General features: G+C 38.6%; 1 protein-coding gene across 1 annotated transcript in view; it reads right to left on the reverse strand.

Annotated features, from left to right (window-relative positions):
• Positions 1–18,312, reverse strand: part of SI (sucrase-isomaltase) — a 213,989-nt gene that overhangs the window by 142,313 nt on the left and 53,364 nt on the right. Inside the window, 10 exon segments of the mRNA XM_045029086.1 lie at positions 1,029–1,157; positions 2,450–2,575; positions 2,677–2,789; positions 2,911–3,007; positions 4,986–5,154; positions 10,493–10,647; positions 11,643–11,849; positions 12,911–13,060; positions 14,053–14,223; positions 17,843–17,892. Of these exon segments, the coding sequence (XP_044885021.1) occupies positions 1,029–1,157; positions 2,450–2,575; positions 2,677–2,789; positions 2,911–3,007; positions 4,986–5,154; positions 10,493–10,647; positions 11,643–11,849; positions 12,911–13,060; positions 14,053–14,223; positions 17,843–17,892 (1,367 nt within the window).

Consider the following 18,312-nt stretch of genomic DNA (forward strand, 5'->3'; position numbering starts at 1 on the left):
GGAGGAATGTGGCATGCTTGGGGAAGAGGCAGAGCCAGGGTGGGGATTTGGGGAGGGATCCAATGAGGCAGAGAGGGGGCGGAGTCGGGGCGGGGCCAGGGCTGGGTTGGGGGCACGAGCCCCCTCCACCTGTGAGCCGGAGTGCAAACTATTGGGACAATTTGCAGGACAAATAAGTACATATTGGGACAGTCCCGATAAAATCGGGATGTCTGGTCACCCTAACAAGCTGTCGCATGGCACTGTTGTAGCTGGCATTACAAGGTATTTACGTGCCAGATGCACTACAGATTCATATGCCTTTCTGTGCTTCGGCCATTGTTCCAGAGGATATGCTTCCTTGCTGATGATGCTCGTTTAAAAAAAAATGCATTAATTAAACGTGTAACTGGACTCCTTGGGGAAAATTGTACGTCTCCTGCTCTGTTTTACCCACATTCTACCAAATATTTCATGTTATAGCAGTCTCGGATGATGATCCAGCACACGTTGTTCATTTTAAGAACATTTTCACTGCAAATTTAATAAAATGCAAAAGAAGATACCAATGTGAGATTTCTAAAGATAGCTACAGCTCTAAACCCAAGGTTTAAGAATCTGAAGTGCCTTCCAAAATCTGAGAGGGATGAGGTATGGAGCATGCTTACAGAAGTCCTAAAAGAGCAACACTCTGATGCAGAAACTATAGAACCCACCAAAAAAGAAAATCAGCCATCTGCTGGTGGCATCTGACTCAGATGATGAAAATTAACATGCATCGGTCTGCACTATTTTGGATCATTATCGAGAAGAACCTGTCATCAATATATTTGAAACTGTAGAAAACATCCAAAAATATTTACATAAATGGTATTCTATTATTGTTTAACAGTGTGATTAATCACAATTAATTTTTTTAATTGCGCAATTAATCTCGATTAATTATTTTAGTCACTGGACAGTCCTGTTTTATACACATCAAGAGTATTATGTGAAGTATATAACTTTTTGATCTGTGGCCAGGGAAAAAAGGGGAAAAAAACACTCACCAGGATAATGATGAATCGCATTCCTTCCGTTTTCATTCTGTCAACCAGAGCTGGTAGTCCAGCAAAGTCTGGGCTGAGAGTAAAGTCTAATTGCCGTTCCATGTAATCAATATCCGTGTATTGTATGTCCTGCAGTGCACAAAAACAATGGATGTAAAGCAATCATCCTTTTTGCTAGGTGTGTATTTATAACACTGCAGTCAAATTAAGAGAGCTGCTGCTTTTCTCTAAGTAAAATTGGAAGCTGCTGCATCTTAAAACAAAGGATGTCAAATGAATATACTTACACACTCCCAAAATCAAGACCACTATGAAATTAGACCTTTTATCAGCTAACTCATTCTGAAGTTTGCTATCACTAGAAAAAATTGCTATACACTAGAGAAGAATGATTTCTCATTTTAATTGAAGGTGGGTGGGTGTCAATGCCATTAAATAGTGAGGAAAATGGCTATGCACATCAGTGTGTCACATATTGATCTGCATCATAAAGTGAAGGAACACCTTTAGCTTGATGGATCAGTATGGTGGGTCCTTTTGAAGATTTCCTTGGGTGGGTGCCCAGCCATGGTCCTTCAATGATACTTCAGGATGGAAAAATGTAACACAGAATATATTTTGCATTTTCCCTCCTCCATCTCCTGATCCTTCCTACTGGTTTCTATAACATTATACCATTGTGCCTAGGCACAAGGGGTCCCATTTCTGACTGGGCCCTGCAGGTGTTACTGTAATGCAAATGATAACTATATGAGAAAATGCTAGGGCGTTGGGGTATAAGCTATGTGCCGAAGCTGTTTGTCTCAAAGCATTTTTTAAAAATGTTACAAGCCATGTCTGCGTGGGAGGCACAGAATAATTTTCACAATGGCATCAACAAAGTCTCAATTTGTGGAGCCCAAGGGAGTTAACAAAAATTCTTAACAGGGACTCCAGCTGCACCACTGCCCAGCCCAAGACGATCCTGCCTTCAAAAGGCTAAATCTAGGCAGTACCCCAATTTGTCTGCCCCATGAACCAAGTCCTGCATTCCTTGCACCTCCATTACTCCCACTGACTCAGTAAGACTTTTAAAAGCATAAGGAATATAGGACTGATCTCAATGTGGGGGCAATGTATGTCCATATTCCACTGAATTACATCAGCTCCTTAATTGCAACCATGCCATATATAAGCTAATAAGATTTTAAAATATGAAATACAATAGTACAAAATAGCTTCCACTAATAGGTCCAGCTAATAAAAAGCAAAGAGAGCACTATTGTTATTTCACTCAGAGTAAACAAAGAAGTTGAATTACAGTTTAGTGCATTCAGTTGTTTCTATTCTACAGTGGCTGTTTTTGTTCTCCTTTTCATCAGGGGACAGTCTGAAAAATCAGAGTTCAAACAGTAGCATACACTTTAATTGGAACAACATACATAAGGTATCCGAGCTTTCTTCATTGCCTCGTACAGGTCAGAGACTTCTGTGTCATTTTTGTATCCATAACGGCATAACTGGAATCCCAAAGCCCAGTACGGTGGCATGACTGGTCGTCCAATCAGCTAACAACAACAAAATGGGGGAAAATATAGTATTGAAATATGATGAAAAGAGATATCAAGACTAAAAAATGTAATTAATTGTGACATCATATCAATCCTACTGCAGTGTATTCCTGAACAACAAGTTCTGGCGTTGGGCCCAACACCATGTAAAAGTCCAGAATTCCTCCAATAGTGCGATACGTCAGAGCAGGAGTTGGCTGGAATGTGACATCTGAAAACCCAGAAAGTGAAAGCAGAAGAGAATGTTTAGATAATCCGCTCTTAAGGAAAAGGACACAAGATATGAAAACACTTCAGGAATAATTAAAAAAAAAAGTGCTTTTTTTTTTTACCCATTGCATTGCTGTTAAGTAAGAGGACTCCATGAGCATTTCCATCATTTTCTAAGCCCATGTAAAAAGGATGGACACCATAAGAATTCAATTTGTACTGCAAAATAAATAAAAATAAAGTAAGTGATCATAATAAATGATTGGACAAATAACTTGAAGAGAATTATCAGAGAATCTCTTCCTTTGCCCACACACCACACACCTAAAACAGACGGAGGTAAATATTTAAGTTTCCTACGGAAAGATTATTTTTAGTTTGAAACTTTTGAACTCAATATGTTTGAGAGCATTTGAGTATGAAAAAAATAATTGTATGATTTTAGATCCCTGAATATCTATTGATAAATTCCTGCTAACATGAAGCACCTTTCCCAGTACAAAGCATTCCTGTTTTCAAGTGTTTTTTTTGTAATCAGTATCCACATTGGTGACTCTCTTATTTGAAAGGCATTAGAGCTGAAATTGTAATGATCAGGAGATTATAACTGTGGTGACTGGAGTTGTGGAGAAGCAGCATATACGGGAAAGAAATGGTACAGAGCAATTGAAGCTAGATTACAATTTTTGGCTGATTTGGGGTGGGGGGGGAGATGCAGATTCGTCAAACCAAAACATTTCACAGATTCATGTCAGTTTCACTGAATTGTTTTAATTTAAAAAATTAAAATATATGTGTTTCAAAATTTTTGAAGCAGAACCTTTTGATTTTTCAGTCTACAGCACCTTGGTTTCATACATTTCTTTCATTTTATTTTTAAAAAATGTAAAAAAAAATCTTCATCAAACTGAAAAGTTTTGTTTCAGGTCTAACAAAACATTTAGTTTGACTCAAATTTAAAATAAAACAATTTTAGACTTGCTGAAAATTTAAAAAAAAAATAAGTTTCACCTGAAACAATTTTTTTTCTGATTTTTCAGAACTGCAAAGGAACCAAAATATCTGTTGTGTGGACAGCTCTAAGATAAATATGCCACCACTTTCATTGTTCACTTTATAGGGGCTGCAAACCTCACATCACCATGCAGAAAACAACATATGCATACACAAGTATCCATTAACACTGATTTACCTGTTAAAGATACTAGTTTGCTCACACAGGTCTGGGATTTTGCATGCAGAACAGGTATGTGAGCATTACTGTGGGTGCAACCTTTATGTTCGGAAATGTGACTATCTGTATTACACACTAAAACATCCTATAATATGCAAATTGGCATCACACTTGTTTAGCTTTTCTAAAAATCATTTGCAACTAAACAGCTGAAAACCATGAAAAGCAGCAATGTACTATTGCATATGATGCATTTGCCACTTTTCAGGTCTGCATCAAGACTTGAGTTCCAGTCAGGGTCTTTGATCATAACTAAAAAGACAGGATTAGAGATGGCCATAGCCTATTCCTGAAACACATTTTTCCATATAGGGGGAAGGGATAGCTCAATGGTTTGAGCATTGGCCTGCTAAACCCAGGGTTGTGAGTTCAACACTTGAGGGGGCCATTTGAGGATTTAGTTGGGGTCGGTCCTGCGTTGAGCAGGGGGTTGGACTAGATGACCTCCTGAGGTCCCTTCCAACCCTGATAGTCTATCACAAACTACACCACATCCTGGGCCTGATCTAGTGCCCAATGGGACTCTTACGTTGACTTCAATAACCTTTGGATGAGCATAAATACTGGTCTCTCGACTCAACAAAGGCCTAGGACTGAGATATGAAGCCTGCAAATCAGGACTGACAGGGCTATGTGGGATCTCAATGTTGGGCCTGCCTGCATATATAATCATGCATTTAATCCTTCCCCACCAAGCCAGGGGAATGCAAACATAATGTAATGCCACTTTGCCCTCTCCTCAGTTTCTGTATCAAGCGTAGCTCATTTAGATCTGTCCTACAAGTCGTAGGCAAAATGAGCCTGCCACCCCCAGGCAGAAATCAGCGGAATGTATATTAAAGTTCTCAAAAAGTGTCTGCCTTGATTCAGTTTAAGTGAATAGCAAGCTACAAAGACCCAGAGGCATATAAAGCAAAGAAAGCATAACTACTTAGCGAAAAAACAAAATCTGTTTCTACTTACACCAGGGGGCTGGTCTTTGGCGAACATTCCCCAGGTGTTCCAGTTCATATCATGTCGAAACGTAGTGTGTTCAGTTTCACCAAATCCATAGATATACTGTGATGGCAGACGGGTAGAAATCTGAATGAACATGTCGCTAAAGGTGAAGCCAGGTACCTGAGAATCCCAACTGAAACAGAATGAGAATTATCCCATTATCATCAGTAAAAAGTGGAAAGAATGAAGCAGCAGCGGAGAATATTGAGGAATAGAGGTTTTCAATGCTGTGCAGGGTTCAGAAACAGCCAGTACATGCCCCTATACTGCATTAGCACTGTACTGACGTTTCCATCTTGTCCTCCAGTAACGCACCTTTCCATTTACAAAAAAAGAAGGATATCTCTTACTGTTACAGTTGCAAAGAAAACATTAAAAATGTGACCCAAATGTAACCGATGCAGAGATGTGTACGAAAGTTTGCAAACAGCCTGAAACAACAGCTCTGAGAGGCCATCGATTTTAGTGAGGCGTTTGAACAATTTATCGTGAGTGTCCTCTCATTTTGTCAACACGTATGGGCAGAGATTATTTTGGTGGAGATGCTTGAAACAATATGATCACCTTCCCCATCTGCCTCTTCTACAGTCCAAGACCTGGTGCCACATGTGATTTATTAAACAAGGAGATGTCATTACTGTTTATTGCAGATTTTTGCCCAGTGTTGAAAATCTACCTCTGAATCTCATTCACTGCAAATTAAGTGCAATTCAACTCATTCTTTATTGTTCATTTAATTATGATCTGATAATAGATCTTCTGAATAATTATGCAGTTCCAGGAGAGTGAGCTGTGGATATGAATGGTTTTTGGGTTTTTTTTCCTGGTTGGCCAAGCATTCACTGTACAATTCAATTTTAAGTACCTTAGAAGAACAAATTGTATTACAAAATAGGTTTTTATAAATGAGAAAGTAAAATATATTTTAAGTAATATAAGTGCTCACATCATCGTTCTCCTTTATCCCTCACTAATGTGTTATTGTGGGAAGAGGGAACGCTCCCACAAAATGTGTTTACTGTCATGTTACTGAGATCTATCTGCAAATTAATTGTGGCATTAAATCCATTAAATATTTTTCTGCATCTGCAATTTTAACAACTTCCAGAGTAACAGAAAAACCACAATGAATTTGGTTTTGTGTTTAAAATTATGTTCTGGTAAGGAAAAGCTTAGCATTCATACAGATTCTGTCTGGTCAATGTGTAACGTATTAGCCATGATGGCAATTTTCACAGGGGAGGACCTTAGATTTTTCCTGAAGTCTTCAATTATCACCAGTAAGTACTTGGTGCTTTGCACTGCTTTTTCTTTAAGATTTCCTCTTACATGCAAATATTCTCCTTAATTAGGGATAAGCAAAAAGTTTAAAAATGAATGAGGTGAAAGAGCCAGTTTGACCCTAGAAACCACAGCAATGGGTGCAACATAAATATTATCTACCTTTCTACTTATCTCCTTTCTTATAAATATATTTCTCATCATGGTATCTGATCACCTAAATGAGCTAAGTTTAGCGTATTACTTGCTGATCATAAAATAAACAGAATAGACACTTCAATTCATAAAGCATTCCCTTACAAACTTCAAACTATATCAAAGTATTTCCAGGGGTTTTAGCTCAGAAACTCCCATATCCATTTCTAATCCCCCCCCTCCAAAAAACAAACAAAGAAACAAAAAACCCTGTTCACTAAAAAGTGTACAATAATTGAACCTATTATCCGATCTATGCAAACTAGTCCAGCCCTTCCCCCTCCTCCTCTAATTTGTACTTTCTGGTCTTCCACATTGTCTAAATTATAGGAGTTCTCAAACTTTTTAATAAAGTGGACCACATTTTGGCATGAAGGCTATCCAATGAACACCTCTGATTCCATTCACAATCATGCAGATCACATTCCCTCCAACTCACAAATCATAGAATCATAGAAACTTAGGGCTGGAAGAGACCTCGAGAACTCATCATGTCCAGCCACCTGCACTGAGGCAGACCAAGTAAACCTAGACCATCCCTGACAAATGTTTGTGCAACCTCTTCTTAAAAATCTCTAACAATGGGAATCCCACAACCCACTTTGGAAGCCTATTCCAGAGCTTGTCTATACTTTAGAGAGTTTTTCCTACTATTTACCTAGTCTCTCTTGCTGCAGATGAAGCCCATTATTTCTTATCCTACTTTCACTGGACATGGAAAACAATTGATTACAGTCTTCTTTTATAACAGACTTTAACATATTTGAAGACTTATCAGTCCTTCTCAGTCTTCTTCTCTCAAGACTATAAGATGCCCAGTTTTTTAAACTTTTTCTCAACGATCAGATTTTCTAAAACTTCTATCATTTTTGTTGCTCTCCTCTGGTCTCTTTCCAATTTGTCCATATTTTTCTTAAAGTGTGGAGCCCAGAACTGGACACAGTACTCCAGCTGTGGCCTCATCAGTGCCAACTACAGCAGAACAATTATCTTCCATGTCTTAAATACCAGAGTCCTGTTAATACACTGAGAATGATATTAGCCATTTTCACAACTGCACCACGTTGTTGAATCGCATTCAGCTTGTGGCCCACCATAACCCCAGATTTTTTCTGCAGTACTACTGCCTAGCCATTTAGAAGTTGTGCATTTGATTTTATCCTTCCTAAATGAAGTACTTTGCATTTGTCTTTACTGAATTTTGTCTTGATTTCAGACTAGTTCTTCATTTTGTCAAGGTTGTTTTGAATTCTAATCCTGTTTTCCAAAGCACTTGCAACCCCTCCCAGCTTGGTGTCATCTGCAAATTTTATGAGCACATTCTCTGCTCCATTATCCAAGTCATTAATGGAAATATTGAATAGTACCAGACCCAGGAATGACCCTTGTGGGACCCCACTAGATATGGCCTCCCAGTTTGACAGCAAACCATTTATAACTGCTCTTTGAACACAGTCTTTCAACTGGTTGTGCACCCAACTTGATAATAATTTCACCTACACTGCATTTCCCTAATTTGCTTATGAGAATTCCTTATAAACCTATTATCCTCTAGGTGCTTACAAACTGATTGTTTAATAATTTGTCCCAGTATCTTTCCAGGCATTGAAGTTAGACTGACTTGGCTTTATTCCCAGGGTCCTTTTTGTGTCCCCTTTTAAGCATACTACACCCTTGTAGCAACAACAGAATTTTTTTACATTAAAATAGTATTTTAATGTATTTTCCTCTGTCTTTAATATAATGCAACGGCTAGGAACAAGGAAGAGAGTCTGTCTGATGTGAACTATACCCTATTCCCAGAGCCCTGCCAGAGTCTGAACTACAGTCTAAAGCAGCAAACCCCCAGACATTCTTCAGTGTTAAGGAGGGGATCAGAAACCCACTCTTTCATTTGGAACACCAGCTTCAGACCATGAACAGAGGCAGCTGTTTGGGGTTGCTTTCTACAATCCCTGGGGTCCTCCTGAGACATTTTCCTCCCTTTGACCACCAAAGGCAACCCCCTCCCCCCCAGGTATGACCCTGGGGGGAAAAAAACTGTTAAATGGGGTAGTGGACCAAGAGGGTTACCCTCCCCTACCATAGAGTTCCAGTGTACCCCATTACACTTATACAGCATTAGACTAAGTCCTTAGTTATCACACTTGTGTGCATCTTCCAGAATACAGCCCTAGAAGCAACATTGCTTAAAAAAGTCTCCTCTCCTCTCTTCTCAGTTCTTACACATCTAGGTCTGTTTCACTCTCAGGTGTAAGGTCTCTCCATTTGAATGTGTATCAGCTTTGAACAGCTGTATCAGCATTCGTAATCCAAAAGATTTAAGCAATCCAGACTCAAAGGATAGAGGATATTAGCAAAAATCCCTCAGGATGCAAGGCTAATTTCTCTTTTTTCTGAATTTGATTAGAAGAATGAGCCTGACATTTTGCAGTGGAATCAATTGCATTCAAAGTGCAAACAAATTTCTGGGGAAGTGCCTGAAGATAATCTCTCAGATATACTAATGGTCCCCCTAGAATAAAGGGTTTCAACAAAACATGTAAAATTATACAAACATAAAAAACAACATATAGCAAAAAAAACAAAACAAAAAAACTTTTCACCAGAAGATGTGGTACTTTAGAAGAAGGCCATTTACTCAGGTATAAGCCAACATTTTTGGTATTTCCACCTACTACCTATGATGAAAGAGCACACACTCAAATGATGACACAGACTGGCTAGATATTGGAATAGCTCATCTGATCACCTCTTACAGGCCAAGTAATAACTCCTAACCCTAGGGCAGGAAGTCCTGCAGTTGTAAAAAGTGAGAATGCTCAGATGGTCTCAAAAGGCTACTTCAACTTTCTTTCACATCTGGGAAATTCAGGCAAATTCTACATTCCTGCTGAAGACTTTGCATGTAACAAGGCCCACAAAACAATCACACCTACTGACCAGGGCTAATAGCATCAGTCACCACCTCCTTCTCATTTGGAAAGATGGGAGTCTGGTCTTTCCACACGCCCATCCCTATCAGTTCTGGCCTATGTTTAGGTAGATGCCTTTCTTTTGGACAGGCATCTCCCCATTTCCCAACTGCTGCAGGTGCGGAGAGACCACACTGAATTCCCTGGGAGAAGTTAAAATACTCTATTGACTGGTATTAACATGCAGACAAACGGATAGAAAGGCAGACAGTGCACTTATTGGAAGAGGAAGAGGCAATTTTAACCACTGCTCTCAGGGCCACTTGCCCTTTGTTCTGAAAGTTTCAATCATGGAGGAAAGAGGATGGAGGGGAGGGGGCGGGGGGACACCTACTGAAAAACCATGTCGCTTAAAAGCCCAAACAAACAAAATCCCTAGCACATACAAAAAGTAAGCAAATGGGTATCCATTTACAAAAAGAAACAGAACAAACAAAAATCCATCAATCATAACTCATACCAAGAGATGAAAGTTGCAAGTAAAAATATCTTACAATCACAACCTTGATGTTAAGCGGAAAAGTAAATCACAGCACCAGGCAAGCAATAAGATTTGCTGAACATCTTTTGTCATAACCAACAATTACCCATGCCAAAACCAAAAGCAAACTGCTAATTATTCTATCCAATTGAAACATCGGATTGCAGAGGGAAATAAAATACTGTCATTATAGTCACTCTACCACAAGATCTAAAACTTACAATAGCCAATGATGTAAGGTGATAAGGGAAACTTCTTGGCCATTTGGTGAGGAAAAGAGATGTTCCACAATGCTATTAACTACAGAAGTTCAGTCCATTAACAATCAGTCTATAAGGCTATTAACTGAGACAAGTGGTCAAGGTTAGGCACATCCCAAAAGGAGGGGCTGTCATTATCTGACTGCTGCCACTGGGGAAGGGGGGGAGGGGACAAGAGGTAATTCACCTAGCACAATACAGTGGAAGCTAACATGATTTGCCGCAACCTAAAATAAAAAAAAAGTTACTTATAGCAAAAAAAGAAAAGGAGTCACTTACATAATTGTCCCTGTGCTTTTGCGTCGAATCTGGATGCCGAATGGATTGTTCTGAATTGCTACTTCATAGAGTCGATTCTCATATGTACTTGTAGGACTGCTAGGGATATTTAGTGGTACTGGAACCTCATATCTTTTATTGCTGTAATCATAAATCTACAAAGCAGAAATCAGTTCACTTGAGAGCATATAAAAATATAAAAAAGATCCATACATTGATGGCACTTAAAAATTCAATCCCTTTTTAGAAATATTACAAGTTCAATCACTATTCCCCATATTAAATACAGAGTACGCCTCTCAGTCTGGTAGAACCTTAAATAGAGGAAGATTTCTGACAAACTTTTTCAAATGCAATCAATAAACAATCAATATAGTTAAAAGTCTTGAACAAACATTTAGCTAAAACAGATAAAAAATTGTAGTGTGAGTGTGTTGGGTGAGGTATTCTCTTTCACTATCAGTTTTCTTACTTATATCATTATAATTAAAATAATAGATATATGGACTGGTATATAAGAAGCAATGAATGTTGAAGAATCTTTTGTTTTGTTCAAGAGATTACTGTTGGTTAATGTGACCCTGAATTTATTTTTATACATAGTAAAGAGAATTTTCACTTTTTCACACTTTTAAGCCACCTTTATAAGTTTTTTGTTAATGCTTTATGTTTTTTGCTATGCTTACATACCAAATCTATGTTCTCTTTATTCTATAGTCTGTCTTAATAGGTGAATTCAATATATGCAATATGATCACTTGAAAAAATTATTAAAGTTATTTTTAGAATATAGTTTTATAAGTGTCATTAGCACAAAAGTTATCATAACTACAGTAATACTTACTGCTAATGCATAATACTTACACCCGAATGATAAAGTTCCTCTAGATTCTCCAAATTCTGATTGGTTGTTTGGGTGCTTATACACTATTACACAGGATTAAGTTATAAGAACTAGTACATAAACTCTTGTGAGAAGAGAGGATTTGGCTTGAACCCAAATAACAGCTTTTTAGCTAAATGAAGAAACCTCCCTCATCAGGTGGAAAATTCAGGGTTGTCAACCAATGTACAAAAAGCAGACAACTGATTTTAAAGAATATAACCAAAGGAATAATCTCAGTTCACAACAATTTCAGAATGAATTTACCTTAAATTGCAGCATATTGTTGTCATGATAGGTCACATCCAAGCGAAGTGTATTGATAGGGGTAGTAGAAGTCGTAGCACGATTAGCATAATTACCATTTCTGTTGAGGTTCACCGATAAACCTGAAGAGGTGTATGTAATTTGACTGACAGAATAACCATAGTCAGAAGGGTAGTAACAGGATGGAACATTATCAGTGGAGACAGGCTGAAAAGTCAAGTATATTGCGGATCAGTAAACAGTATTTGGGAGCCTGAATTTTATTTTTATTTGTGGTTACATCTGTTGATGTAGCTTAATGCAGTAATCTTTCACCTAGCTTCAAACTCTGTCTAGTTGTTCTCAAGTGAAAATAAGTTTGCTGGGCACATCCCAGTTCCCAGTGGAGATTTAATCAACTGCACAATGCACAATTTGATAAGATTAAGTTTCTCTATTTTTAAAAAAAAGTCCCAGCTCACAACTGGAAAAAAATTTCATTTTACACAGAGACAGAAAGCCCTTTTCAAATGGTCATCATCCCAAAGCATTTCACATAGTTATACACTGGATACTTGTAGTACAGCGAGTGGAGGTAAGCTCATCAGCCATCATGGCTGTTCTGTTCTCAGGAGTGGCTTGCACAGAATCTTAGACTTCAAAGTTAGAGATGCACCCAAGTTTTAAAGCATAGATTTAGATCTGGAAAAGAAAGTCACCCAAGTTTGAGGAACTTCATATCAGCTGTTCCTGTCTGGATCCATTTTACAAAGACAGATCCAAGTCATTACGTTAAAAACTGGATGAAAACTTCTCTAAAGTTCAAGGGTTTCTTCAGATCTTATGTGCCAGTAGAACTAATTTTTAATTAGAACCTGTTTTAGTGAGAGTATGGAATGCTGACAAAGGCAGATTGACCTGCAAAAGGCACTCTGAGCTGATGTGCGGGGGAAGAGCTGTATGTGGAAGCAGAATTATAAGTATTATTTGTCCCTGTCTTTTAAGAATACCACATCATCTCCTATTTTTAATATATGTTGGCCAGATCCTCAGCTGTTCCAAACTGTCCTGGTTCCATTGACGTCAACAGTGCTATGCTATCATGCAGCAGCTGACAATATGGCCCTTTGTTTAAAAGAAGTCTTGTAAAAGGAGAATATTGTCAGACTAATTCCATTCTGAAATTGCCTTGATCCATCTTTCTCACAACAGTAAACTATAAAGAAAAAGATAAAAGTTTCTTATTTATTTTACTCCTATTCCCCGTTAGAGAAATAATTTTTGCTCACATTCCAGATACAGTTCAAGGCTTCGCATGTCTGTTGTGTTGCACTGGGACTAGGGTGACAATCAAATCTTTCAATGTTATTAAACTCTTGATTCCATTCCAGTAAGTATGATTTTCCTAGCTCAAGTTGAAGCCCAGTTACATGGGTAACCTGTAAAAAAATTGAACAAAGAACAATTTTTCAAACTGACCTCAACCAATGTTGTCTTCAACCCATATAGGGGCAGATTTTCACTGAGTATAAATTGTCAGAGCTCTATTGATGTTAACAGAACTATGAAAACATACTCCCGATGAGGCTCTACCCCATAATACTTAGTTCATTAATATTTTTAAAAATGCGTGAAATTTAAAATTTTCAGACTTGAATTCTATAACAAGCACCTAAATTAATACTTAAGCAAATAAATAAAAGTGGCTGAGTACTGACAGCTTCCACTGAAGTTTATAATGAGCGAATATCAGACCACTGTTAATTAAGTGCCTAACTATGGATTTAAGTGTCTAATCTTAGACACAATTACAATAATCAATATTGGGTCTATTTGTTTTATTTCTATCATTTTAATTTAACGCAATCACCTGTAATATTTAAAAGGTGGTGCAGAAACCAGATACACAGCAGTGGCAGGATTCTCAAGTTCCTTCATAAGATTTGTCATGAATGGCAGTTCAATGGGGGTTTTAAAGTGACTGCTTATTTAGCACATACATGCCATGTGGCTGCCACTCAGAACTCATCCTGATGAGGAGTGCTTGTGGCACTGATGCCGGAGAAGCTTTCAGAGCACACACATTTTAGTTTTTAAAAGGACTCTTTGAGCATTGATGTTAATGTCAAATACTGTTTACCTTGTGTAAATATGACACTCTACTCTAAGTCAAATCCAGCCATCTGGGGTTCATGCACAACTTCTACTGGCTACTGAGAGTTGTAAGTGTGTGTCTGAGGGCAAAACTGGCATGCATTTTTTATACATTTTTATTGAGCATAACGCAATTGTAGCTTTAAGTGCCTTTATTCTGCAACAAAACAGATTTACTATACATTATTACATCCATGATCTCATTCTATTAAGCACCTGAAAGAAAGTTTGTAAAATTCTTAAGAAGGTTCTGTCCCTGAATTCAAATATTATTTACCTTATCTGAAGGATTATAGCTGATATTATGAGGAGAATTCTCCACCACACCATTTACAGACACAGTAAGAACTGTAGGTTGAAGAGGCAATCCAAAGATTTTGATTTCCTCAAACATTAAGTTGTTGGGATTGGTGTAGTTCATGTGCGAAACATTAATTTTTAAGCTATTCTGAAAGATAAGATATTCAGATTATATTGTCACGCACTGTCTTGTACGATTTACTGGAAAGAGTCACTTTGTGTGTTTCTAAACATTCCTTTACAATAAAATTTATAAAATGACGCACACACTTTTTTTTCCCTTCCCCTTAGCAGTTTCTTTAATTGGATAATATTCTTTCTTAAAGGCCATGATCTATAATATAACATATGTTTAACATAAATAATTACAACATTATGGACACTGTTTCATTCTTGTAATTTGTACAATGTACTTCAATGGTATCTTTTACTTTTTAAAAAAATATATATTTTTTTATAAATAAAGAGCAAATGAGGGACATGAGCCAGAGAAGCGTTGAAGTAGCACTCTGACTTGTATCCTATTTACTTTGAACTGAACTCTGTTCAGTCAGAGCAGGTACCCAATTCAGAGATGTACCAAGTGTCTTCTGTCAGGTGCCGAGAGCTTTCAACTTCCACTGACAATCACTGAATTGAAAACAAACATTAGATCTAATGGCTTAATCATCATCTAGGTCAGCGGTAAGCAAACTTTTTGGCCTGAGGGCCAAAATTGTATGGAGGGCTGGTTAGGGGAGGGGGTCATGGCCTGGCCCCACTTCCTATCTGCCCCCCCAGGACTCCTGCCCCATCCAAACCCCCCATTCCCTGACGACCCCCCCAGAACACCTGCCCCATCCACCCCCCCGACTCCCGCTCCCTGTCCCCTCACCGTCCCCGCAACCTCTTTCCCTGACTGCCCCCTCCTACCCCATCCAACCCCCACTCTCCTTCCTGACTGCCCCTCCTGGATCCCTGCCCCCATACAACCCCCTGTTCCTCCCCCCAACCCCTACACACACACACCCCACCCCCTGACCACCACCCCAAACTCCCCTGCCTTCTATCCTATCCCACCCCCCCACCGTGCCCCTTTACCGTGCTGCCTGGAGCACCGGTGGCTGGCAGTGCTACAGCCACACAGCGTGGCTGGAGCTGGGCCATGCTGCCGTCACCATGCAGCACAGAGCACCACGCAGCACAGCTGCCCCAGGAGCTCACAGCCCTACCACCCAGAGCATTGAGCCGGCAGCTGAGTGAGCGAGCTGAGGCTGCGGGGGAGGGGGCTCAGCATGGGAGGGGCTAGCCTCCCAGGCCAGAAGCTCGGGGGCCAGACAGGACGGTCCCGAGGGCCAGATGTGGACCAAGGGCCATAGTTTGCCCACCTCTGATCTAGGTGGCTGTGGAACCCCCACCAGGATAGCACTATGGCTGTCACTGCAGCTACGAAATCATAAATACACTCCGAAACATCACTCTTGTGAAGGTTGAAATGCACAATTAATCTCACAATCTCCAGCCTTACCATGATCTGTCAATGGTTTGGCTATAATACTCAACCCTCTCAGCTTCAATCCTAACCCGAGTATAACCAGCTGTCTGAGTTCAGAAGGGAGGGAAAAGCCATCAATATCACAGACGTTCTCTATTCTTTAAAGTTTTAATCTTTTTTTTTAAAATAATTAAAGGACCAGATTCCCACATAGCTCCATTTACTTGAAGCTCCGTGCTCACTTTGGGAAAGCATATGGTGGAGAGGAGGAGAGCATTTCTGGTTCAGATGTATTTACCTTGCCTATAAAGGGAAACACCCTGGTTTCATTGAAGTCAAGGGCAGAACTCTCATTAACTTCAGTGACACCAGGATTTCACCCCTTGTTTATGGTCCACAGCACAAATGTACCAGGGAAATGAAGATAGCTGATGCAATATATATATTTTTTCCATTCTTGAACAGGCCACTATATTTTCTTAGCAATTTACCTGTTTACTAAAATGTCCGTTATTTGTTTGTTAAAAATAGATGTTCTCCATTATTGATTGAATTGATATATGGCAGCTTTATGCATTGAATTAACCTTTCTTTATTGACTTTCAATAAGAGCAGGAAATATGCCCTTGATTACAATGTCTTTGTAACCACAAAGAGTAAATGATTATGAAATAAATTATGTTAATTACTAATAAACTTTTGATTACTTATCAAAAAACAACAATGCTTGTGTGTGGATACAGGGCTAATGGAAGACTGATAGCCCAGTACATAAGCCTGTGGTTATGCAGTGATCCTGAGAACAGGTGCATCACAAGTAGCAACAGAGAAATTTTCCCCACAGCATCCAACAAGTGCGTCTCAGCTATGACCTGGAGGAATCAGTTATATAAATTTATTCTCTGCACACATCAGGTCCTTGGTCTCTCTGCTAAGAATGCAAACAAGGTTACCATTTAGTGCACTAGGTGTGAACTTTCTCCACTCCTGTCATGGACCAACATTAAGATATTTACACTAATCACATTACCATCAGTCAGTAGCTTTCAGTCACAACGGAGCTGTGCTAGTATCAAACAGATGACACACTAGTAAAAGGCTCTATATCCTATTACTAAGCCCCTTGAACCATTCAGTCACCTAAATACTATACATGTCAGTGTCATGGTAGCTGTAATAATAATAATACAGACGTATTATATGAGACAATTAGGATTTTTTAACATTATTCACTCTCTTTTTGAGTGAATTGAATGCAACCATTAAATAGCTGCTAAAAATTCTTGTTTAAATCTAGAAAAAATAGACAAAAGAGACTATCAACTATCTACGTACTGACAGCCGAATTAAATTGCTGACATTCACTCCTTAGAATAAAAATTAAAAATTGACACCTCTAAAATGCCAGCTCATTGGTTTCACTATGCACCACTGATGTAGGGAAAATAGATTAAAAATAAGGAAAAGAAAAATGATAATCAGATCTATGAAAGTATTCACGCTTCTACTCCTATGCTTCCTGTGAGTTTCCCCTCCACCAGCTGTTCCCCTGGGTGAATTTCAGCACAGCAGAGAAAGAAACATGAATTAATTCTTACCCATTCAGAATTATCTAAGTTTGAAATCCCCATGGATTGAGGGGGACAATGTTGGATGCAGTAGTTCTGGTCCTGTGCCCAACGCTCCCTTAAAAGACCCAAGTCCAACAGAGAACGCATGAAGGGGCTTCTTTGGGGTCAAAGGAAGGAGTCAATGATGCAGTAGATGCAACACTCCTTCCCTACCCTAGTTCTTCATCCCCATAGAATGGACACATTCAGCCTTATATGCGGACTTTATGACACTTTTTAATATGTACAAAATGATAGAATTGCTGTCCTAATATAAGTATTATTTGTTAGCAAATACGTGTGGGATAGTTACATTTATTTCTACTGACAGAATATCTGTCGAGAGTCTAAAATCCAAAAAACCTTGTGCAGAAATAAATTAAAATACATTTTATAGAGTCCACTACTGCATTTTTAATAGAACTGCATCTCCTCCCTTACTCAGGCAAAACTCCCATTGGTCTGATGAAAGCTGAAGGCAATCGCCACCTTGCAGTTCTACTACTTGATAAATAGTTGTATGTCAGTTTTATCATCTGTCAGGAAATGTGGGTGCTTTTATGATATCTAAAAGTTAGATAAAGAATGAATGAACAACCAACAAAACACGATGCTCTGGTTAACTGAAAACATTACAGATTAATATGAACACAATGAAAATAACATTATGAAAAATTACTTACTTTGGCAACTGAAAACTGGTAATAAATGTAGATTTTATTTTCCACTGTACCTAAAATGTTGAGAGAGAAATGAACACTTTCTAAGCACAGTGCAGAAATTACCCAGCATTAATGACAAGTTGAGCATAGGATTGTGTCACAATTAGAAACCAATAGATTGCTACATTATTATTATAGTAACACCCAGAGGTCTGAATCAAGATCTGGACACCAATGTGCTAGGTGCTGTGCAAACTGATATTAAGACATAATTCCTGTCTTTCATAGCTTCCAATCAGGGACAAATGAAGATTTAATAAACTCTTTTGCCCATCCTGATGTCCATGTAACTGATTCTACATTATGGGGATATCTACCTGCTTTAAACTTATGCTCCTTTTCTATTCCTTTTAAAGAGCAGAATGTTAAAGAATGATTACAGTAAAAGCTGTTATAAAGGCAAACCTGTGGAAACATACTACGAAATCAAA

Source organism: Mauremys mutica, chromosome 9 (genome assembly GCF_020497125.1).
Source record: "Mauremys mutica isolate MM-2020 ecotype Southern chromosome 9, ASM2049712v1, whole genome shotgun sequence".
In the NCBI taxonomy this organism is placed as follows: domain Eukaryota; kingdom Metazoa; phylum Chordata; order Testudines; family Geoemydidae; genus Mauremys; species Mauremys mutica.